Genomic DNA, 24,285 nt, shown 5'->3' with positions numbered 1-24,285 from the left:
TGATTTTCCCCAGGGCCGAGAAACAAAATACAACCACCCACCATTAGTGCCCTCAAGAAAAAAATGATGAAGAAAAATGCTAAAAGCTTTTGAAGTTCAAAACAGAAATTTAGAGTTTGTGGCAATCATTTTGAGGAAAAAACTGCATTTCAAATTCTGAGCATCATGAACTAAGATGATATCTGAATAATTAGGAAGAGAAGAACATCTGACCTTTTGTTTTGACCTTTGTCTCTCTCATGCTCAAACCTCTGAAATTAAATACAAATTCTGAGCCTGTTGAGTGAAAAATGAAAAAGAGTACTGTATTTTCTGGCATATAAGACCCCTGGGCGTATAAGACGACACCCAACTTTTACAGTTAAAATACAACATTTGGGATATACTCGCCGTATAAGACTACTCCTCTTCCAACGCACACCAAATAAAAATTTAAAAAAACATCAGATTTGATTTCAATATGGTAATTTTAATTCAAATGCTTATGACATGCAGGTACTTAGCAGGAAAACTGTCTCTTATAAACATAAGGCTGTTTACATGTAAACATAAAACAGTGCAAGTGGATTAAACTTTTCCTAATTCACTCTAAAGCTGAAAGGAAGGATAAGACAATAAACCCATGGGAGCTGCCATGCTGTTTGTTTTCTAAGCTGTCAACCAAACTGGAACTGATGATGATAGGAGGAAGATAACAAACAATAGAGAGAGAGCAAGTGCTGGGCAAGTCCCTAGGCGAGTTCGAAAAGCTGCTTCACTGCAGTCCTCAGGAGCAAGATCTGAGAGGCAGAGAAGGAGGTATGGTAATAGGATACAAGGGCGAGCCATACTGGGCACAGCTCTATCTCTTTTTTCCATACCCCTGCATCCCTGATGCCTGCAGCTTGCTCTGCCCTTCACTTACACCTTCCTGGTGAATCGCACCCTCACCTTGTCATCTGGACCATGTTAAGTCACTTCTTTCCATGAATCCTGGTGAGTGGATTTTCTTCTATCGTACTTGTACAGCGCCGCCCTTGCTGCTTTCATATGGTCGCCGCATACGGTGGGGGGGAGCTCAAAAATGGCCGAGGCCACATAAAAATGTTTTACCCCAGGAAATCTAATATAATATGTAAAAGAAGAAAAAATATGAGAATTTCTACAGATTTTCAAAAGCTAAAAGTGAATATTCATTAATAATTCTTGAAATCATAGATTCCAAAAGAAGGAGTTTCCCTTAATTTGATATGGAAAAACCTAACTCAAACCAAGAGACAATGCTATTTGTGAAGGTAAAATGAGAAGGACATTCTTATTAAAGTTAGGAATAAGGGAGAAGATTTACTAACACCACGGATATTTAATATTGTTCTGGAAATTCTGACAAATGAAATTGCTATAAAGAATAAGGAACATAAGTATCATTATATGCACATTACAGAAATGTCCATCAAGAACAAATAATCAAGTTCAAAATGTATATTAAACAAAATTGTACTTATAATAGAAACATACTTAGAATCTATACAGCAAAAAAGAAGATATTCACAATAATAATAAAATATAAACTACCTAAAGGTAAATATGCAAAGTAATTTCAATCTATTTGAAGGGAAAAAACCTATAAAATTTCACTGAGTGCTATAAAATAAATGAGGATAAATGGAATGGTATTAATATACCCATGTATTTGCTGATGTAATATTACAAAATTTCAATTTCCTTAAATTAACTTTTAAGTTTAATGTAATTACAAAAGAGTACAGATTATAATTCTCATATTTTACTTTGGAGGCAAGTTTTAACAAAAATGAACCTAAAATTTATCTGTAATAGTAAATGGATAAAAACCACAAGAAATTTTGAAAAAAAGTAAAGGAGGGGAGCATTTGTGTTGTGCAATATTATAATATTTTAATTTTACAATAACAAATGGCTTTATACCTATGTGCAGATTGACAAACAGATCTCTGTAAGGAAATAAAGAGCCCAAAAAGTATATTTTAAAAAGGTGGAAATTCAAATCAGTAGGGAAAGGAAATATATATATATATTTTTTTTCATAAAAGGGTTCTCAGAGAGTTAACAATTTGAAAAAAATACTACAAAATAATGAATCTAAATGATACGGAATTTTTGGACTGGAACACAGATTCTTTGTCTGCCGGAATCGAAGAATGAATCCACAGACAGAAAGTAGTATAATAAAGGTGGACATTTATTGAGGAACAAGTACAGACTCCCACATGGGGAGAGGGAAACAGTCCCACAGAATGGACTCCCACGCAGGGAGGGGGAAAAGGGTCCCACTGGGTTCCTTTCCCTATGGCTTATGAAGGCTGCCCATCCTGGTGCCTTGATATCCTCTCTGATTGGTCACTATTCCCTTAGACTGGTTACTATAGTAACTCCTGTGCTCAAAGGTTGAACCTCACTTGTGAGGTCCTCTCCCCCCACCCCTCCTTCCCTATTGTTTTCCTATTCCCTTTGGGCTTTCTTCTCCTCCTTCTGAATGAAGGGCTTCCTTCTCTTTATTTTGTAAATATACACCTTTTGCTGTTCCCAGTCTCCTCAGTCTATGGAATGTACTTGTTGCAGCTTTCCAGCTCCCCTATTCTATGGAAATATACCTTCTGCTGCTCAGCAGCCATGCTTTCCTCCATGGTCCTCTTAATTTCCTTCCAATATTTCCTAAACCTGTCCTATTTTACCCCCAAAATTCATGTTTCATAAATATGACATTACAAGACAGCTAGAGAAAGGTAAATATATGAATCTGAGAGAGAAAATAATTTTTGTCTATTATATTGGAAAAGATTGACTAAAAATTTAATAGCTTCTGTATGTAAAAAGATGGTCAAAATTACTTTTTTCAAAACTCCATGCAGGTCCATATTAGCCATATGAACCTGACAAAACTAGCTTAGTGTGTATAGCCCTTGACCTGGGACATTTGTAGAAAGTTATCAGCAGCACTTGTTTAAAACTGCAACTTCCTGGGACAGCAATAACAATTGGGAAATACAATTTAAAAAATTAAAGCTAAAAAACTTAGCCTGGCTGGGGTGGCTCAGTGGTTGAATGACTGGGAATCTAGATGGTCACATGCATGTGTGCTGCTCAGGAAAGACCAGAGCCGGTCCTAATCTTTCACCTCTGGCTGCCCTTGTAGCTCTGCAGCAGCAGTACTAGTAAGTAAAGGCTAAAAAATAAAGAGTTAAGTGCCTGAGGGTTGAAGATGTGCCTCAACAGGCACACAAAGCCTCTCCACAATAGCCAGTGGACTTACTACTTCCAGGCATTTGAGCAATCTTTATCCAGTCACTAGCTGACCACTTAGCTAACCAAGCTGAGGATCCAGTGACCACACACAAGGAATACAGGCTTTACAGAATTTGTTCATAAAATTCACTGAACAAATAGCAACAAAAAAACTAGCAGTGACAATACACTGTGAGTGATGAAATCTGATTTTCAGAGTTGCTATATTGTATTATTTAAAATGTTCAGTTTCCACAAAAATTTATGAGAGCTAAATGTAAGAGCTAAAACTATTGTTTAAAAAATATAGGCTTAAATATAGGATTAAGCAATGATTTCTTTTATTTTTTTTTTGAGGGGGGGGGGGAGGAGAAGCAAATGCTTTAATAGGAAGCCCCACAACATGGGAGCCAAGGAGCAGGGGAGGAAAGGGACCAGGAAAAAGTCCAGTCTCTGAGGCTTCAGTCAGGTGGGGGCTGGGGGGTTGACCCACAGCGAGGGCAGCCCCTCCTCTTGGCCTCCAGGGGGCGCCACGCAGTCTTCCCAGCTCAGCAGGCATTTTGGGCAAGTTGCTTCTGAAGAGCATGGTGCTGCTGGATACAATAAAGATTAAATTAAAAAAAGAAAAGCAAACAAAGCAACTAGCAAGATAATATGAATAACATAAATCTGCAGAGCATTGAAAGAAATGTTTGAACATGTGGGCACTAAACTGTTATCAGTGGTTGCTTCTAGAGAATGGAATTACCCCAGTACACATTGTTTTGGTAACTAATAAAACTTGATAGAAAATTAAAACAAACCCTCCTGATGTGAGTCCCGAGCAGAGGACGCCTCCCCCCTCGGCTGGACCAAGTCCTCTCACCTGCACACGCAGCGGGTGTGTCTGGCACCGCTCCCGACCTCTGGGTCGTCTCCAGCACCACGCGCCCGGCCTGCCTGGAGCTCCGCACCTTCGAGTTGACTGTGGCCCTTGCCTTGGTCCACAATTTTAAAAACTATTGTGGATGGACTTTCTTCTTTTTAAAACGAATCTTGATTTTGGGTAACGGACAGCATGTGAATCTTAAGAAGGCTCGGAAGGCCCTTCTAGCCAGCCCCGGCCTGCCCTGCCTGTTGGCAGAGGGAGGGGCTGGGGTGCCACCCTCAGGCTGCCCAGCTCGGGGGCGGCTTTCACGGGCGGCTCCCTCTGGGGCTCCACCCCTGATGGTGATGCTGCTGCTGCTGCTGCTGCTGCTGTGGGTGGTGGGGGAGCCCCCAGAGCTGAGCTGCAGGTCTGGGCTGGGGGTACCTGTCCTGAACTCGATGGATTCCAATGGGGGAGGGGTGGTCATGGATTCCAGGCTGGGTGGGGGCCCGGTCACGTTCAACCACAGGTAGTGTGGGGGCATGGAAGGTTCTTCAGTCCCCCCATCAGATGGCTGAGACACCTCTTCAGTCCCCCCATCAGATGGCTGAGACACGTCTTCAGTCCCCCCATCAGATGGCTGAGACACCTCTTCAGTCCCCCCATCCGATGGCTGAGACTCGTCTTCAGTCCCCCCATCAGATGGCTGAGACACCTCTTCAGTCCCCCCATCAGATGGCTGAGACACCTCTTCAGCCCCCCCATCTGATGGCTGAGACGTGTCTTCAGACCCCCCATCAGATGGCTGAGACGCGTCTTCAGTCCCCCCATCAGATGGCTGAGCCGCCTCGTAGCTTGAGGGAATGTCACTGCTGTCGGGGGAGCGGTAGGGCCTTACCTTCACCCTGTGGCCAGGCATCCTGGTTTCCATCTGCTTCAGGATGCGGTAGGTGCCCATGACCCGGTCAAATCTTCGCTCCCTCGCAGACCGCTCTATCTGGTCCGGCTCGAACCCGAGGCTCTGCATCATTTCTAGGACCTGGGGGTCCAGGTCCCCCGCGGGCGGCTCGCTGTAGGGCCGCAGCTCCTCCTGGCCCACGGTGAGCCAGGGGTGCTGCATGACCTCTTCCAGGGTGGGTCTCTGGCTGGGGTCGACAGTCAGTAACATTCTAAGAAAGTGTTTACCTTTCCTCGTCAGGAAGGGGGGGACCTCGAACTGCCCGGCCAGCACCTGGTCCCTCATCTTGGCGAAGCTGTCCGCGTGGAAGGGCACCGTCCCGGTCAGGGTCCTGTACAGGGTCACCCCCAGGCTCCAGACGTCCGCTCTCCGGCCGTCGTATGGTTCCCGCTGCAGCAGCTCCGGGGCCAAGTAGTGGAAGGTGCCGCAGAAGGTGCTCAGTTTGCAGTCGTCACTCACCCTCCGACTGAACCCGAAGTCGGCCAGCTTCAAGGTGCCGTCCTCGTCCAGCAGGATGTTGTCCGGCTTCAGGTCCCGGTGGGCGATGCCCCGCTGGTGGCAGTACTGGAGCGCCGACACCACCTGCCGGAACGCGGCGCGGGCTTGGCGCTCGCTCAGGGGGCCGTGGTTCTCCAGGTGTTCACGCAGGTCCCCTCCCCTCACGTGCTCCATAACCAGATATAGTTTATCTGGGGTGGTAATCACCTCAAATAGTTCAGTGATATTTGGGTGATTGAGGTTCTGAAGAGAATAGAGTTCTCGGTGGTATCTAGGGAAGCCCTTCAGACTAATGGCTTTCACAACCACCTCCGTCCCAGTGAGCTCGTGCCAGGCCAAGTACACCTTGGCACAGGCTCCCTGGCCAATGCTGTCCTGGAGAGCATAGTCTCCAACACAGCGGCCCTGGATGGCAGAGGGGGCTGCAAAGTCGTTAGTCATCGCGAAACCAAAATAACCAAACACAAACGAGAAAAAAAAAGGCAAAAACCAACTAGGGAGTCCTAGTCCACAGGTCACCACAATCAGCTTCCTGGGCTATAACGGACAAAATCCTCAGCCCAGTCAGGGCCTTTTTATAGGAGTGGTTTGCATTTCCACCACAATGGGCCTTATGAGGTCAGAGCAAGAAATGGACCAACCCCAGCTGGGGCGTGGTTTGCAATTCCATCACAATGGCACCTTATGAGGTCAGAGCAAGAAATGGACCAATCCCGGCTGGGGCGTGGTTTGCAATTCCATCACAATGGCACCTTATGAGGTCAGAGCAAGAAATGGACCAATCCTAGCAGGGGATAAACCATAGTGGTCTCATGACCCTTATACTCTGGGAAAAAGAAAAAGACACACACTTTTGTTTATTTGGGATATTATATTGATATTTATTTTATTAGAAATAAAAATCTATAAGATGTGTGTGTGTGTGTGTGTGTGTGCGCGCGCGCGCGTGCGTGTACACACACACACACACACACAGAAAAGTCTGACTTATTCTCATACTCCAGTTCTCAGTTCAAATATCACCTGCTTAATTCTAAGTTCATATATCCCTGATCCATCCTCACTCAGGCCATCACGTTTGTCATCTTCACAGCACCGACCACAGTGGGGCTGATTCTTGTTTACTGTCTGTCTTTCCCAGGAAGGAAGGGGCAGGACTCTAGTATTCCTGAGTCTAGCACAGTGAGTGGCAAAAAAATAAGTGTTTAATAAATGTTCGTTCACTGGATTAACAGAAGAGTTTGTGGTAACAAAATATGACCAACTATTAATCAAAGTGATTCTAATAAACAGTCATGTTCTGTCCTCACTCAGCTTTGGGGGCAGATAAGATAGGACCAAGGAGCGCTCAAGTCTGGGTTTCCAGGTCTGTGGTTGCTCAGTGAGACTGAGGAAAAGCCAGCTGGTAGGAGCCTTGCTGTAAAGATTAAAGAAGATGATTCATCCTTCACTGGTACTTGCTAAGGACGAAATAAATTTGGACCTGCAAGGTATGTTTACATTTTGAATATCCATTTCCAGATTACACAAAAGACTTCTCTGGAGGACAGAATGTCTACAGAGGTACAAAGGGTGGGGTAATATGTTGGGGCAAATTCCACCCTTTATGGAGGCAGAGAGGGAGCAGGCAGTCTTGAGGACACTTTGGGAGAGCCTCTGGCATATTCTATTTCAAACTAATCTTCTAAGAAAAATTCCTACTTTCAGTACATTGAGTGTTTTAACCACATGTATATTATTCTAGTAATCATTTTCCTTTAACACTTCCTAAAGTCTCAGCTTTGTGTAAAGTGAATCTTTAGAGGGATTAGCCTCTGAGCTTCTCCCTCTAAAACACTTTCGTTTGTTCATTTTTACCTTACTGCTGTGATACTCAGCTCCTAAACATGATAATCTTTGCTGCTGAGCTGATTGGTACCCAAATGGGGGACATTTCATCAATTCTAGACAGATGTTTACAAGTGACAGTCAGAGATTACAAGCAATGATTTCTTAAATATGACACCAGAAGCACAAACAATAAGAGTAAAATATAAATAATTTGGACTTCATCAAAATTAAAAACTTTTGAGCTTAAAGGACACCTCAGTTTGTTGAGCACTGTCCTGTGCATGAAAAGGTTGGTTTCTAGTCAGGGCACATATCTGGATTGAGGGTTTGATTCCTGGTTGGTACATGTATAGAAGGCAACTGAATAATGTCTCTCTGTCTCCCTCCCTCCCTCCCCCCCCTCTCTTTCTTTCTCTTGTTCTCTCTCTAAGCATGTCCTCAGGTGAGGATTAAAAAATAAAATAAACATTTGCCAAAATAAAATCCCCCTTAAAGAAAGGAAGTGAAAAGACATTCCACAAAATGAAGAGAGATTACTAATTTGTACAAAATTTCCTTTGGGGTTGATAAATTGTTCCGAAATGAGATGGTCATGATGGATGTACAACATGTGCTTATATTAAAAACCACTGAATTAAAATATTTTAGGAAAAATTGTTGGAATAAATTATATTTCATTATACAGGCATATTTTTGAGAAATTGTGAGTTCAGTTCCAGACCACTGCAGTAAAGCTAGTATTGCAATAGAGCAAGTTGTAATCTGTTTGCTGGTGGATGGTCTTGCCTTTATTTTGTAAAACATGCAACATCTGAGAAATTCAATAAAGTGAAGTGCAATAAAACATTGTATCCCTATAGTTGTATCTCCCATTTTACCTAATCTACTGCTCAGTTTGTCTTTTTAATGTTGCTTCTTTGTTATTATCTAAAACATAGTATAAAAATATTCAAAAAGAATTTTCTAGTAGTTAATACAATATAGATGGTCACCCACTTAGAATGGTTTTGAAGCATCCATCTTATATGAAAACTACTGTTTGAAACTTTAACCCTGCTGATTGGCTTCTGTAAAATCTTGCTTGCTAAGACTACTCCCACTTCAGCGAGGCCATTACATTTTCCCCAGACAAGTTTATCAGTGCTGGCGCCAGGCTAGGCCTCTGGTTGAGGTCTCAAGGCCCAGCACATACGGGCTCTTTAGGAACTTGCAAAGGGAATGGGAACACTCCATATTTGGGAGACAAAGAAGGTAAAATCATATAAATAGGGAAAATTCCTGCATGTTGGGGCCCAGAAATTGAGATACATTGTCCTCTGGACCCACGTGTAATAAATGTAACTCCATCTCTCTTAAGTATTGCTTTGTTCTTCTTCGGTTTTCTGTAACATTTTTGGTTCCCTGAACCGAGGAATAACTAGCTTGGCCTTTTGGCCTCCAGTGAATGGGCCAGGTTTGGGGCTCGGGGGAGGCGGATGGGCCTCTGGGAGGTACCGCTCTGCTGATTTAGTAGAATTGAACCAGGGGACTCCGGGCCCTCCTAAACCTCAGCCCAGGACCCGACCAGCATCTGGAGAGAGTGGACGGACACTTCTGGACCTGTCGACAGAATCTGTAAGGTAGGGGTCCCGTCGGTTCAGCCCACTCCAAGTGAGTGGAAGGGGGAACTTGATCACCTCCCCGGAGGCCATAGAGCTTCCTCAGGCAAATTAATCAGGAGTCAGGAATCAGGTGACTGTTTAAACTCTGGGTAAATATCTGGTAGAAGTCAAAAACTTGGACTAGCTAGTATATAAATGTGAGACTCTGGAGGTGAATGAAGGAATTATGAGTTCACTCTGTGTTTGTTTGTGTGGAACTATCCAATTTGCTACGGAGAAGCGGGGACTGGATGCAGTCTTAACTCCTCCGGTAGTTTCTCACCAATACATTGGTCGAGAATTCTGTTGTGGGGCATGGGTGCCTGGAGTGCCCCCAAGCCCGTCTGGGGAGTTGGGCATTGTTTCATTTATCTGCTCAGCTCCAGTTTGGGCTAGTCTACTGAGAGAGTGTGAGTATGGATGTTTGTCTGTCTTTGCATAATTTTCTGCTCATTAACTGGTCTGTGTGAAGTGAAAGCTACTTTGTGCCTTCTGGCTGTACACATGAGAGTATATGTTGTCTCTTTCTGTTGTTTAAATTGTTTAAAAATAGGGCGGACCTACGGTGATGGGTCTTAAGCAGCGCTGCTGAGTTATAATTCTCAGAGATGTTTGCTCTCTATCACAGTGGGTGGGAATCAGCACATTTATCAAATAAAAATTTCTCTCTCTGTTTGTATGTTTGTATAAGTAAGGGTTTCAGTTTGCTTTGATTTGTGAATTTGCTGTATTAAATTGAAATTTTAAAGTCCTAGGGTTAATTTAAAGGTATAAATTTGTGACATTTCAAAGAACAAAGAACTTTTATTTATGGCTTTCTTATCTCTTTTGGTGGTTGGAGACTTCCAGGGACAGGGTTAATTTAAAGGTATAAATTTGTGACATTTCAAAGAACAAAGAACTTTTATTTATGGCTTTCTTATCTCTTTTGGTGGTCGGAGACTTCCAGGGACAGGGCTTACAGCTCCGCAGGGTGGAGAGATTTACAGGCCCTGTCCCTGCCTGTGACATCATAGTCCAACATGGAACTAAGCCTGAAGTTACTATTAACTATCTATGGACCAAGTTAACTCTAGTTATGTGTCTTGTGTAGTTTTTTGTCTGCGTGGTTGTATGTTTTGTTTGACTTATTTTCAGTTATTTATTAGGATCCTCATAGAGGACATAACCTGGTCTTTCCCTTCCTCTCTCATCCTGATTCTAATAGCATCTGTAACTGGATTAAAGATATTTTCTTTCAGGAGGCCATCCAGGCTTTCAGTTCGCAAGAAATCTGCCCACACACCCTTATCCTCATCCGCTATCTTTTCGGGCTGACTAATAGTCATTTTTCCACAAGTCGAAACTCAGCTTTCGAAAGGGAGGACTGCTACAGCGGTAGTCTGTAGTTTTCTCTGAAACTCACACTGTTTCTATTTCTCCCACTGTAGAAATTGTCTTCCTCTGACAGGAAGGGAGACAAGCAACTGGACTGGGGGATGGGACGGGGTGGGGAGGGGGTGGTCAGAGAAATCAAGAGTGGTAAAGGAGGAGGATTTAAGATCCTCTAGGAGTCTAGGGGCTTAGAGTAAAAATCTATGAGGGAAAACAATGGTTACAGATTTGAATGAGAAAAAAGTATCCTTAAATGTAAAATGTCTGGTTACACAGGATCTCAGACCGCTTGCCTTATTTCCCCTGCTAAGGACAGAGTAAATGGTTAATTCAGAGAAGGGGAGGGGGGTGTCAGCAGTTAATTATGAAGCTGGGAGAGATAGGTTTTTGTTTATTTTTACTGGTGATTTAAAACTCGTTGCTCGGTAGACTCAGCCCCCAAGAGCCAGATGAAAGAAGTGGGTGAGGGGGGCTGGATGCCTGAGCTGCCTGTAGTGGCCTGGATCTGTAAAAGCAGCAGATAGAGCTAGTGAAAGCTCCCTGTTTACAAATGTACTGAAAGGGTTCAGTACCTGTTGCTGCTGGAAGAGGAGGGGCTGAGATCCCCTTCCAGTGAACTCCCTTGGGAGAGGCCTGGGTGCTGCTCTGCCACAAAGGGGACTGGCAGGAAGACAAGGGGCCTAATACCCAAGCCACTGCCACAGAAGCACTTTGCAATATGCAAAGCTCTTTCTAACTACAACTCTAGCTGTTTTAGACTGGCAGCTTAAAGTCAAAGAGCAAAGAAAAGGCACTTTCCCTGGACCGGGGAGCCTTCAGGACTTTGAGATTCTCCAAGAGAGGAGGAGTCTGACTGAGGGATGGCAGAGACCCTGTTGGGTTGGAAGAACCTAAGGCCACATGTTAAACTTATAAATTACGGCTTTCTAGACAGATGTCCAAGCCCAGATATGTAGGGGTTAAGCTGCCTGTTTACAGCAAAACAACTTTCTCTGTGCCAGAATAAATTTTAGGGAAATTAGACAGGCTGTGTTTATGGCTACAAAGAAGAACTGGCTACCATGCACAGCCCTGACAGTGGCCTGCAGAAAACTGCATAATAGACTTAGATGATGACTGTGACATCATGGACATGACTCCAGAAAGACAAGGGCAGGTGCCCAAATAGGCAAGGAAAATACCCATCTGGTTTTGGTCTCTATTAAAAGACAGTTGGCAATCTCTATACTGTCTCGCAGGCCTGTGTGGCCATACCCATGTCAGGTGTGGCACAAACCTCAACTTTAGAAAACTTGGGAAGGCCTGTTTGGAACAGAGGGAAGTAGTGAGTACCAGCCCTTTGTTACAGGAATTAGAGACCCCATGAGGTCCTGTGACATGTGAGACCTTGTAAAGCAATAAAGCTCCCTTAGTCCTTTCTCAGGGGGCATGTCACCCCTCCCAGAGACCACATAAAATTGAAGGACAAGTTAAGTAAGGGAAACCCTACTACAATGACAGCTATAAATGTCTACTTGAATATAGACACATTTTTAATTTCTCCTTGTCATTTGAAGACAGTTATATTATCTGAAGAATCCATAGAAAGGACTGACAAGGAAAATCAGAAGATATTAAAGCAGGTCAGTATATTTTTCTCCATATATAATTCCTCTGAAATTTGGCAATGCTTAATAAATCATGGCAATACGTTTCTCTGCATAAATTCAATAAGACCGGTTTCTAATAGTGGTTTTATTGACCAAAAACTTTGACTAGAGTGGCATGTTTCAAAGAGCCCTGTCTGAACTCTAAAGACTTGAAGCCAATAAGCGTGCCAAGGAAAAGCCTGGTATCCTGCTTGGGAGCCCTGAAAATGGCTGGCGCTGGAGCATCAGACCCATGCCCTACCATCATTGGCGGTTGGTCAGAGTAGAAGGGGAGCAATAAGGACGAATCTGGGTCCCTGCGGAACCCCACACACTCTAGGCAAATATGCATAGGAGGGCTACTGAGATGGGCCTTAAAACCTAGGGCGTGGGCCCAGGTGGAGTTGTTGCAGGTGAGGGATTCACCTAACTCAGCAGATGCTACAGGCAGGCCTGATGGCAGCTGGATAGTTTGGCTTCCTAGCCCTATGGGACACAATAAGATTCAATCATGAAATTCTGGCAAAGGTAGTCAGTTACCATTCTTGTTGTGTTTATGCAAACAATCAGGCCAATTAAATACAATAGGTAAATTAGTCTTTATCTGGCTCTTTTGATAAACATAGAGGTAATTTTGAGGAGAAAAATTATATTTCAATAGAGGTAATTAAAACTGAAATGTTTTCTTTCCCTTCCACCAGATCATTTGTTAGTTTGTCTCTGCCAGGTCACAAGCCCACCTCCTTCTGTGCCCAGGCCTCATTGTCCCTGTGACAGACAGCAAGGATCTCTTGGCTCTGAGAGAAAACTTTATCCCTCCTCAGCATGAAGCAGCTACAGAAGTAATTCAACGTTCATTTTCCCTAAAAGAATTCAGAGCCAGGATCCTTGAGGTAATATATTAGGCAGTTCGACAGACATGAGCAGAGCAAGGACGATGGGCCAACTTGCGCTACCAGATGTAACTAAGCATTTAAGACAAGGGGCATAGCCAAAGAGGTATTCACCCAAAGTCTCAGCCCTTAGAATATGCCAGTAGCTTATTTGACCAAAAGACTTGACCCCTTTGCATTTGGGTGACATGCTTGCCTCCAGGCAGTAGCAGCCACAGCTATGCTTATCAAAAAAGCAAATAAGTTAACCCTAGGGCAGTAACTAATCCTAACTGCCCCACATGAGGTTGAGGTTTTACTCCAGAACACACTAGAGCACTGGATGTCAAACACTTGAGCCACCCAGTTTCAGGCTCTCTAGTAGACAAAAGAAAAATCAGTAACAATTTATACTGATAGCAGGTACACATTTACAACAAGGTAAGGGTTCTCCACAGAAGCAAGAGGGAACCGGGCCACAGATGAAGCTGCCCGGGAGGCTGCCCTAAAACCAGTGGGGCCTCTACAGATTCTAGTGACTCTTCCATATCCTGACCTACCCAATCTAGAAAAGCTAAAATCCTTAACCAGTCTTTATTCAAGTTCTTACAGGCTTTACAGTCTACCCAGGAAGCAATCCAGAAGCACATCTGAGATGCTCTGCCTGTATCAACTTCTGATCTGATTCATCCCTTCCACCCTGGTGACTCTGTTTGGGTAGAGAAATTTGCCGCCCAGGGACTGACTTCTACCTGGAAAGGACCACCTCCACGGCAGTCAAGGTCAACAGAATCCCAACATGGCTTCATCACACCCGGCTTAAGACAGCCCAGAAAAAGAGAGTCCAGGACTCTTCGGACTCTCTAAAGATTACTCCTGGCCCTCCTTCCGGTCCCTTATCTAATAAGCAGGCTCACTATCGTTATTAGGCAGAAAATTAAGATTATAGTCCTCAGGGGTAAATATACTACGAAGACTAAGAGTCAATGATTTGACTCATGTACATAAAACCAGTGGGGAATGAAGCATCCATCTTATATGAAAACTGCTGTTTGAAATTTTAATACTGCTAATCGGCTTCTGTAAAATCTTGCTTGCTAAGACTACTCCCACTTCAGCGAGGCCATTACATTTTCCCCAGACAAGTTTATCAGTGCTGGCGCCAGGCAAGGCCTCTGGTTGAGGTCTCAAGGCCCAGCACATACGGGCTCTTTAGGAACTTGCAAAGGGAATGGGAACACTCCATATTTGGGAGACAAAGAAGGTAAAATCATATAAATAGGGAGAATTCCTGCATGTTGGGGCCCAGAAATTGAGATACATTTTCCTCTGCACCCACGTAATAAATGTAACTGCATCTCTCTAAGTATTGCTTTGTTCTTCTTCGGTTTTCTGTAACAGTTTCACTTAACGATTTTTTGACTTTACATTGGGCCCAAAATTTAATTAGAGACTGTCCTTAGAATTTTGATCTTTCATGGGCTAGTGTATGGGGTACGATATTCTCTTGTGATGCTGGGCAGGGGCTATGACCTGCAGCTCCATGTTAGCCCCACGAGCATGACAGTAAAAAACTTATAGTCTATTGTGTTTTTATTATATTGTCTAATTTTGTCCAACTGTGGACTAATGTAATTGTTCTGAGCATATTTAAGGTAAGCTCAGCTAAGCTATGCTATTTAGCAGGTTAGGTGTATTAAATGCAGTTTTGATTTACAGTATTTTAAATGTGCAATGGGCTTATCAGAATGTAACTCCATTGTATTAGTAAGTCAAGGAGTATCTGTATACTGAGAAACCTTAAGCCAGCTCCTGATTAATGTATATATACGGAGGTATCATAATCCAAGAGGCAAGTTATCCCTAAGAGGTTTATATTCCATTTTAGTGCAGAAACACATGTAAAAGGAGATGGCTGTAACATTTGAAATGATGAAGAGAATGTCTTCTTACATAAGAGACCAAATAATGAGCAGTTGCTCTTAGATGGATGAAGAGCTCAGCATCAGTATGAGATCAGTACTTAGAAGCATCTCTTTTTCTATGTACACACTTGGATTGGAAAGAATTGGGATAGCCTAGGACAGTGGTCGGCAAACTCATTAGTCAACAGAGCCAAATATCAACAGTACAACGATTGAAATTTCTTTTGAGAGTCGAAAACCGACTTCTGCGCATGAGCCACGAAGTTTCAATTGCACTGTACGTGCGTGCCCGCATGTGGTATTTTGTGGAAGAGCCACAATCAAGGGGCTAAAGAGCTGCATGTGGCTCGCAAGCCACAGTTTACGGACCACTGGCCTAGGACCTCTGCTTTCTATGTGTCATTAATAGCCTGACTTAGAAAGAAGGGGCGTTAATATCAGAACATGGTGTAAACTGTAGTTATAATTGTATATTTGCAGTTCCAGCATATTAGCTAATGATTTGTCAGTAACTTTTATCTAGTTCATTCTATAGTGTACACTCGGCTCTTCTCAATTATTTACTTTATGATATTCCCACTCATCTGGCTTTCTTTTCACCATACTAAACTGAGCAGTATTTTTCACTTTGTCAGCTTTTCTTTCTTTTCCTGATCACTAAATGTTGTTATTTTTTCTCATTTGCACTACCTTTTTTAGTAACCTCCTTCAGCTTCATTGCTTTGAATAGGTGTCTATATCTTGAAGACACTCAAATGAATATGTCTAGCTAGGTCCTCCCCCAATTGCCTCTTAAACATTCACCCTTGCTATCTAATAAATATTTCATCATTAATATAGCTATATAACAATTAATTCCTATCCCACCAAATCTACTGCTCCTCGAGGCCCTTATCCATTTCAGTAAATGACACCACTGGTCACCCTGTTTCTCCAATTAAAGATCTAAGAGTAATCCTTTCTTTCTTTCCATTCTCACACCGACATCAGTAAATTCTATGGACTCTGCCTCCACTTTGATCCTCGTCTCTCCATCTGCTCTGCTACAACTCTCACTTAGCCATTTCTTAGCTTGACCGCTATAAAATATCAACTGGTACAGCTTCCACTAAATTCTTCTATTTATCAGCATCTACTAAAGCTGAATATATCATTCCCTATGACCCAGCAGTTCTAGGCTGTACACACACACACACACACACACACACACACACACACACACAGCAGAAATACATTCACCCAAAGACATGAACTAGAATGTCACTGTTCATAATAGTCCCAAACTGGACACTATCCAAATGTCCATCTGCAGTAGAAGAGATAAATTAATTTATAGTGTAATCACAAAATTGTATACTTTACTGCAATGAAAATGAATAATTTATGACTATATACAACAATGTGGATAAATCCCATAAACATAAGATCAAGCCAAAGAAAATTGACAGGAATGAGAATACACAGCCTGATTACATTTGTATAGAGTGAAAAATATGGAAAACTACCATATTAAGTTATGCTTTTAAAAGTCAAAATATCTTTGAAAAGTGTGTGTGTATATGTGGGGGAGAGGTTTGACTATAACTGAGAAGAAAGAATTCTGGGGTGCTTGTGATGTTATGTTCTTTGATTTGAGTGTTAGTTACATGAGAATGTTCAGTTTGCAAAAATGTATCAACTTAATACTCATTTGTATTTTTTGTATAGATATTATATTTTAACAAAGACTTTAAAATACTTTCCTAAAAAATAATTCACAAACATAAATGTAAGAAATAAAACTATAAGACTCTAAGAAAGTCATCTTCATGACTTTAAATTAGGTAATAATTTTTTAGATATGATACCAAAAACATAGACAATAAGAGAAAAATAAATAAATAGGACTGCACCAAAACTTAACATTTTATGTTTAAAGGAATTGTAAGGTGAGAAGACATCCTCAGAATGAAAGAAAATATTTGCCAATCATATATATGATCAGATTTATATCAAGAATATATAAAGGATTTATTCAACTCAACAGTAATAACAAATAATCCAATTGAAAATGGACAAATGATTTGAATAGATCTTTCTTGAAAAATGTATACCCCTGGCCAATAAGCATATAAAAGATACTCAAATGTAATTAGTCATTAGGGAAATGCAAATAAAAACTACAATAAGATACCACTTCATACCCACTTGTATTGATATACAATAAAAATATAATATTGTTTACTGATAAACAATAACAAGTGTTTGCAAGGATGGATAAATTAGAACACTGCTGGTAAGAATGTAAAATGGTGTAGTCAATTTGGAAAATGGTTTGATAGTTACTCAAAAAGTTAAACATAGAGTTACCATATGACCCAGCAACTCTAGACCTAAATAATATACTATATGCAAGAGAATTAAAAACATAAGCTCATCCAAAATCTTGTACAAAAATATTCACAGTAGCATATTCATAATAACCAAAAATGCAAACAACCCAAATGTCCATGTAATGATGAATAGATAAACAAATTATAGTATGTCCATACAATGAAATATTATACAGCCAGAAAAAGAAATGAAGTACTAATGCATGTAACAGCATGTATGAGCCTTGAAAACAGTGTGTTAAGTGAAAGATGCCAGATACAAAAGAACAAATATTGCATGATTCCATTTATAGGAAATGTGCCAAATAGGAAAATTCATAGAGAAAGAAAGTAGTTTAGTGGTTGCAGGGAGTATAGAGAAAAAAGGTCTGGGGAGTGACTCTTAATGGGTATAGGATTTATTTTGGAGGGAGGTTATGAAAATGTTCTGATATCTGTGGGGATGGTTGCAAAACTCTGTAAAATATACAAAAGACTAATTAATTGTAGTTTAAAGGGTGAAATTTTTGGCATATACATTTTATCTCACAGAGCTGTTACTTTAAAAATATATAATAATAAAAGTGTAATATGCTAATTAGACCAAACAGCAGAACAACTTTCTGGATGTCATTCTGGACATCCTGAATGAAGCTGTGATGGTGGGGGCTGAGGCAGAGGCGGTTGATCAGGCAGGTAGGTGAGCAGTTAGGGGCAATGAGGCAGGCAGGCAGAGTGGTTAGGGGCGATCAGGCAGGCGGGCAGAGTGGTTACGGGTGATCAGGAAGGTAGGTGAGCAGTTAGGGGGTATGAGGCAGGCATGCAGAGTGGTTAGGGGCAATGAGGCAGGCAGGCAGAGTGGTTAGGGGCGATCAGGCAGGCGGGCAGAGTGGTTACGGGTGATTAGGCAGGTAGGTGAGCAGTTAGGAGCAATGAGGCAGGCATGCAGAGTGGTTAGGGGCAATCAGGCAGGCAGGTGAGCTGTTAGAGGTGATCAGGCAGGCAGGCAAAATGGTTAGGGGCAATCAGGCAGGCAGGAAGAGTGGTTAGGGGTTATCAGGCAGGAAAGCAAGCGAGTGGTTAGGAGCCAGCAGTCTCAGATTTCGAGAGGAATGTCAGACCTCTCGAAATCCAGGATCGGGACTAAAAACCAGAAGTTGGACATCCCTCAAGGGGTCCCGGATTGCTAGAGTGTGCAGGCCGGGGTGAGGGACCACCTGCCCCCCTCCCCCATGCACAAATTTCATGCACCGGGCCTCTAATATCCTATAAGATACATGGCTTGGGGTGAATCAAATTAGAAATGTAAAAAGGAAGAAGAATAGCCTGTGTTGACAGAGAATGTGCTAAACAGTCATTTTCACATGTTGCTTCTTAGAGATCTAGAGAGTATTTTTCCATATGTATCAATAACCATAAAGATATTTTACCCTCACCCAGTTGTATATAATATTCTATGTACGTGATAAAATGGCTAGAACCCCTCACCTCAAAATGAACACATCAGTGTGTTTGTTGAAAACTGGAAGTAATCTGATTTTTTCCCCAAAAGGAAGGAAGGAAGAGACCAGAGGGTGAGGGATGTGAAGACCGTAGAGGGAAAGGAGTCACACCCATACTGACCGTGGACATCACATGATTTTGCCTGATGAAGGATCTTGGCTTGAAGAGCTTAAAGGATTTGTCTGAGGCCAGCTGGTGTCCTGATTTCTGTATTAACCCTTTTAGTGCCAGCGGGCTGATCTATGGGCCCATGGGGTATGTGCGAAGAATGCCACGGGCCCATCTATCGGCCGGGTGTTTTTACGCTCACATCTTTTCTTTTCTGTGTGTCGCATAGGTTTTGTAGACATATTTTCAGTACCTGTCATGCTTCCTAATCATTATTGACTAATTTTCATTGTGAAAATTAAATATATGTTTGTTTTTTTGGCTAGAAGAACGTAAGGTATTTTCTGCTTTGTAGCGTACCTGCTTTTTCTGCGTAGCGGAATTTTTCCACCTAGCCGATACTACAAATCTTGCTCGACCCGGTGAACCTGGATATGACCCATGTGCCAAAATCCGACCTCTCATAGATCATGCCAATATCTTGTTCAGACACCATTATACTCCACACATGCAGTGGAGTGTTGATGAGAGCTTGGTTGGAACAAAGAACCATACACAAGTCTTGCAGTATCTACCAAATAAGCGGCACTATCGGTGGGATATAAAATTTTGGATGTTGTGCGACTCTGTCGTTAACTATTGTTTGGCATTTTTTGTATACAGAGGAGCAAAATGTGATGTAGATAAAACTGAAGTCCAAAAGAACGGCCTAGGATATAGTGTAGTGATTAGATTATTGAAAATGGGGAATTACCTAAGAAAAGGTTATCGTATTTTCATGGATAATTTTTTTATGTCTGTTCCACTGGCAAAGGACTTGTATGAGCTAGGTTGTTATGTTACTGGTACCATTCGTAGAAGTAGGAAATATTTACCCGAACAACTGACACAAAAATTTGCTGTAGGAGTGAAGAGGTATTTCCGCCAAGGCCCTATTCTCGCTACTGCCGTGCGGGAGAAGAAGTCACAACGTTTTCCAGTAATATTGTTGTCCACCAAGTCAAAAGCAGAAAACAGTAAACACTTAAGAAAACGTAGAGGTCAGAATAAAGAGGCAGTGACACCATCAATTATACTATCGTATAATGATTACACGGGTGGAATAGACACATCAGATATGATGTTGTACACGTATCTTGATGAGAGACAACTGTGAAATACTGGGAAAAAATGTGTTTCAACATATTTTCGCGAATGATCCTCAACAGTTACATAATTTACAGATAAAACCTCCCCTCTGAGAAAAGCCCTATGTCTCGTTTGGATTTTACAATTAGGATTGTTGAAGATCTTGGGAATGAATGGCTCCTAGAGAAAAATAATAAATGTGTGAAATCGGAGGAACATTTGAGACAAGAAGCCGTTAAAAACATGACCTGGATAAGAATTCCTTCTTTTTTATGGCAGCATAATATTCCATTGTGTAGATGTACCATAGTTTTCTGATCCAGTCATCTGCTGATGGGCACCTAGGCTGTTTCCAGATCTTAGCTATTGTAAATTGTGCTGCTATGAACACAGGGGTCCATATATCCTTTCTTATTGGTGTTCCCAGTTTCTTAGGATATATTCCTAGGAGTGGGATTACTGGGTCAAATGGGAGTTCCATTTTCAGTTCAACCTGGATGGAATTGGAGAACATTATGCTGAGTGAAATAAGCCAGTCAATGAACGAAAAATACCACATGATCTCACTCAGTTATGGATAATAAAGAACATTATAAACTTGAACAAAAAGATAGATACAGAGGCAGTAAAGCATCAAACAGTCTGTCAAATTACAGCAGGAAGGTTAGGCAGAGGTGGGGAAGATAAGAGATCAACCAAAGGATTTGTATGCATGCATACAAACATAACCGATGGATGCAAAACTCTGGGGGGTGAGGGCATATATGGGAGTGGGGTGGGGGGGGGGGGCAATGGTAAGATATGTACACATATAATACCTTAATAAAAAAAATTGGGGAAAAAAAACATTACCTGGAAAAAAGGAGAAGGACTATTGTGTGTTCAGCAAAAGGTGTGAAACAGGGAGAGGGAAACGAAGAAGAAGCCGTACAGTGTGTGGTAAATGTGAAAAAGGTCTTCATGGTGTATGCTATCCTGAACATAAGTGCGCGTGTTAAATTGTGTGGGGGACATTTTAGTAAATTCAATGTTACTATTTAAAGAATAATGGCAAAAGCATAAAAATCTGTTGGTGAGCTAATAAATAGTAGTAGAAACTAATGCTAACAAAATTAATTCTGTCAAAAATATTAAAAAACAAATTTTCTCATCTGAATGTAAAAGTTTAAATTTTTTAATAATAAATTTTAAAATTTACTTCTTTCATAAATTTATAGAAGAGATAACAACATAAATGAACTTCTTTATCATACCTGAAAGTATTAAGAGTGTATGTAAAAAAAACTAGCTTCAACAAATAAGTATTAAGCTTAATATAAATTTCTTAGTACAAACGTGCAAATTCATCAAAAAAGCCATGGCATTTTTCACATATACCAGGCCTAAGAGGCTGGCACTAAAAGGGTTAAGCAGCAGGGGCTGGTATCCAGTGAAGGCTCTCTGGGGTAGGCCTCTGGGTTTCATAGGCTTTATCTAATTCATACCTGTTAACAACCCTAAGCCCTGAGAGTACTGTCATCTCACTTTTTAGAGAAGAAGATGGAGTCTTAGAGACTCGTGCCTTGTGCAAACACATGCAATAACTGAAATTTCTAGGTAAGTAGTCAAATAATTTTGACCTTAGAGATGTCTGACTCCCTCATAATACAGATCAGGAATCCAGTACCCAAAGAGGTAAAGCAACTTGCTTATTGTAGAGCTAAGATTTGAACTTAGGTCTCACGACTCTGTGCTCAATGTTTAAAATAATAGGATTTCTAAATATTAATTTTCCAGATGTTTGTTTAAAGTGCCATGTTGGAGAGAATCAAACATATTATGAAGACCAATATAGATCACATTGCTTAATTTACCCCATTTACTATATTTTATATTATCGTAAGAGGAGATTTTAATATCATAGTACTTACTACTTAATATGGTAAAAAATATTGAGTTTGTGATGATTATTTCCTGTGTTCAATCAGGTCAATAAATTAGACATAGAGGTCTATTATTGTAGGTCATTCTTTTCCCCTCCAAAGAGCTTAAGCCATTGCCCCTTCCCATCTATTATTCTCAAGCTTTCGTTTGCCTATTCAGAATCCAACATCTGCAGCTCTTTGCTGCTCACTGACAACTTCCCTTCCACAACCCTGGTTGCTATTATTGCCTTTGTTGTTGCCAAAGTCCATGTGCCATGAGAACTATTTCCTTTTATTCCTCGGAGAGAGATGCTGCTTCTGATCTCTGATCGACAAAAGATGATATCTGGGAATAACAAAATATCCTAATTGGATTCCTAATCCTGGGCCACATTCCCAGTTTGGGGAACTGTAATAAATATGCCAGCAAAATCATATTCTTTCAAGGATTTCCAAATTTACTCCAGGGTTATCTAGGATAAAGATAAGGTTTTCAGACCCTGCACATCAAAGGTGTAAAATTATTACTTAGAACATGTGTTTGGTTCTTTAAAATAAATAAATTGGGGGTGATTTGGGTATAAATACTGCTACTGTAATTTCCTATTTAAGCAGATTAGCTCGCCTTTCCAAACATGTCACTCAATTTCAGCCCTGCCCTGGTCATAAAAAATGGGGAGAGATGTGTCTATCTTTTAAAATATGTGCCAATCATATATTTGGCTACTCAATATGCTGTTTGTTTCCAAATACTGTTACTTCAACTTTGAGCGGTTATCAGCACCATTAATCAACGGATTATCGACTAAACTTAGTTTCCTTTCTTCTCTCCTTCTGAAAAAGATGCAGGAGACAAGTGAAGAAAAGCCAGACATGTGTATTCCATTTGAAACCCATGATTAAAAAGCTTAAAAATTCAAGCCAACATAATAAACTGTTTTAATACACTGGAAGGTTTCAGTGAACTCCATTATTTTCACTCACTATTTGCTTGAATAATTTAGGCAAGAAAGCTAAAGTATACGTAAAGTGTACAGTTAGAAGAAAAAGTTCATGCACAGCCTAGGCTACAGCCTCCCCTAATGATGTCTGAAGTCAGTGAAAAGAACTCGTTAGACTGGGAGTAATTTCTCAGGGTTTAATTTTTTTTCTTAAAGCAATAATGTTCTTATAAAAATCTGACAAATAATACACTAAAAGAAAAGCCACAAAAGAGAACCTCCAGTTAAGGCCTTAGCCCCTGTAAACTTTCACTTAATCTCATGTAAAAGTTGGTGTACCATATACAACAATGCATGATGGTTGGCAGCCTTGACTGATCTGATTCCACAGGGAAAGTGCACGTCTTAATTGAATAGAGTTGCTATTTGGCCTCATTAGAATTCTGAAGTTATGGAGTTAAAAAGAGATGCTTCCGGCGTAGAGATAAAATCGAAATTGACTGTGGGAAGGGGATCAGCACCCACTCAGTGTGCCATCATTTGAGCAAGTAGTTGCCACTTGCTAGGATATTGCACTTCAGGAGCAACCCCTATCATCAAACATTTACAGATTCACTAAACGTTCACATTTCCTTTACGTGTAACAACAGGGAAACTGACTGCAGTAAGATGACAGGAAAACCAAAATGGTACTGTGGTCACCTTTGATTTCTGGGATGCCTTTATTCTTTTCTTAAAGTTACACAATTGTAGAATTTGAAGAATCCCGTTCAGCCCCTTCATTTTACAGATGAGGAACCTGAGACACAGACAGGGGAAGTGATGAGCTCAAGGCTATGCAGTAATGTGTTTGTTTATTCATTCCAAATATTTATACATTGAGAGACAGAGAAAGGAATTCCAAGTAGAGAGACCTGCCTTCTGTGAAGGTAAAAAGGTGGGAACCAGCTTGGTGCCTTGGGGGAATGAGAGGTACCAATTATTGCCTGTTTACCTCTGCCCCAGCCCCCACTTCTAAGGGAATCTGCACCAGGGCAGGTTAAATAGACAGGCAAGGGCACAGAGACTCTGGAGCTGATGGCCTGAGATTAAACCCTGACTATGCTTAGGAATAGCTATAAAATTTAGGCAGTCACTCTGATTTAGTTCCTCTAACAGTAAAATGATGGTGGTAATAACAGAATCTACTTCTTAGGGTTGTTTTGAACAGATATTAATGCATATAAATTATTACAGACATGTCTAACATTTAAGAGTTATATAAATATTAGTTATTATCATTAATATTAATAGAACATAAGCCCCTCTATATGAATTAGGGTTCCTGGCCACAGGTAAGGAGTGGTAGGCAGTTGACTGTGTGCATCTGTCAAGCAGCCAATGTCCTATAACTTGTGTGGCCTGAGTTTAAAGAGATAAATTGGGCCATAAAGTAGGGCCATTAAAAAATTACAAAATGGGAAACCAAAAATCTGGGCTAGTTAACAAGAGGCTGAGAGGAAATATGGCGGAGAAGACTCAGGGTAGGGCAGGTG

The 24,285-nt window shown here is 41.3% G+C and overlaps 1 protein-coding gene across 1 annotated transcript; it reads right to left on the bottom strand.

The window, feature by feature from the left end:
* Positions 1-3,587: 3,587 nt before the first annotated feature.
* LOC129152104 (serine/threonine-protein kinase MARK2-like) lies at positions 3,588-5,987 on the bottom strand. Its single transcript, XM_054729354.1, has 2 exons — positions 4,109-5,987; positions 3,588-3,836 (listed from the first exon to the last, which is right to left on the bottom strand). The coding sequence occupies exon 1, from the start codon at positions 5,985-5,987 to the stop codon at positions 4,242-4,244; it is 1,746 nt and encodes a 581-aa protein (XP_054585329.1). The 3' UTR covers positions 3,588-3,836; positions 4,109-4,241.
* Between the last annotated feature and the right edge of the window lie 18,298 nt (positions 5,988-24,285).

The sequence above is a fragment of the Eptesicus fuscus genome, chromosome 17 (assembly GCF_027574615.1).
Source record: "Eptesicus fuscus isolate TK198812 chromosome 17, DD_ASM_mEF_20220401, whole genome shotgun sequence".
NCBI lineage: Eukaryota > Metazoa > Chordata > Mammalia > Chiroptera > Vespertilionidae > Eptesicus > Eptesicus fuscus.
This window is presented reverse-complemented; position numbering and strand designations above follow the sequence as displayed.

Excerpts from the sequence above, each read along its gene's own strand:
- LOC129152104 (XM_054729354.1), bottom strand. The coding sequence starts at position 5,987 with ATGACTAACGACTTTGCAGCCCCCTCTGCCATCCAGGGCCGCTGTGTT.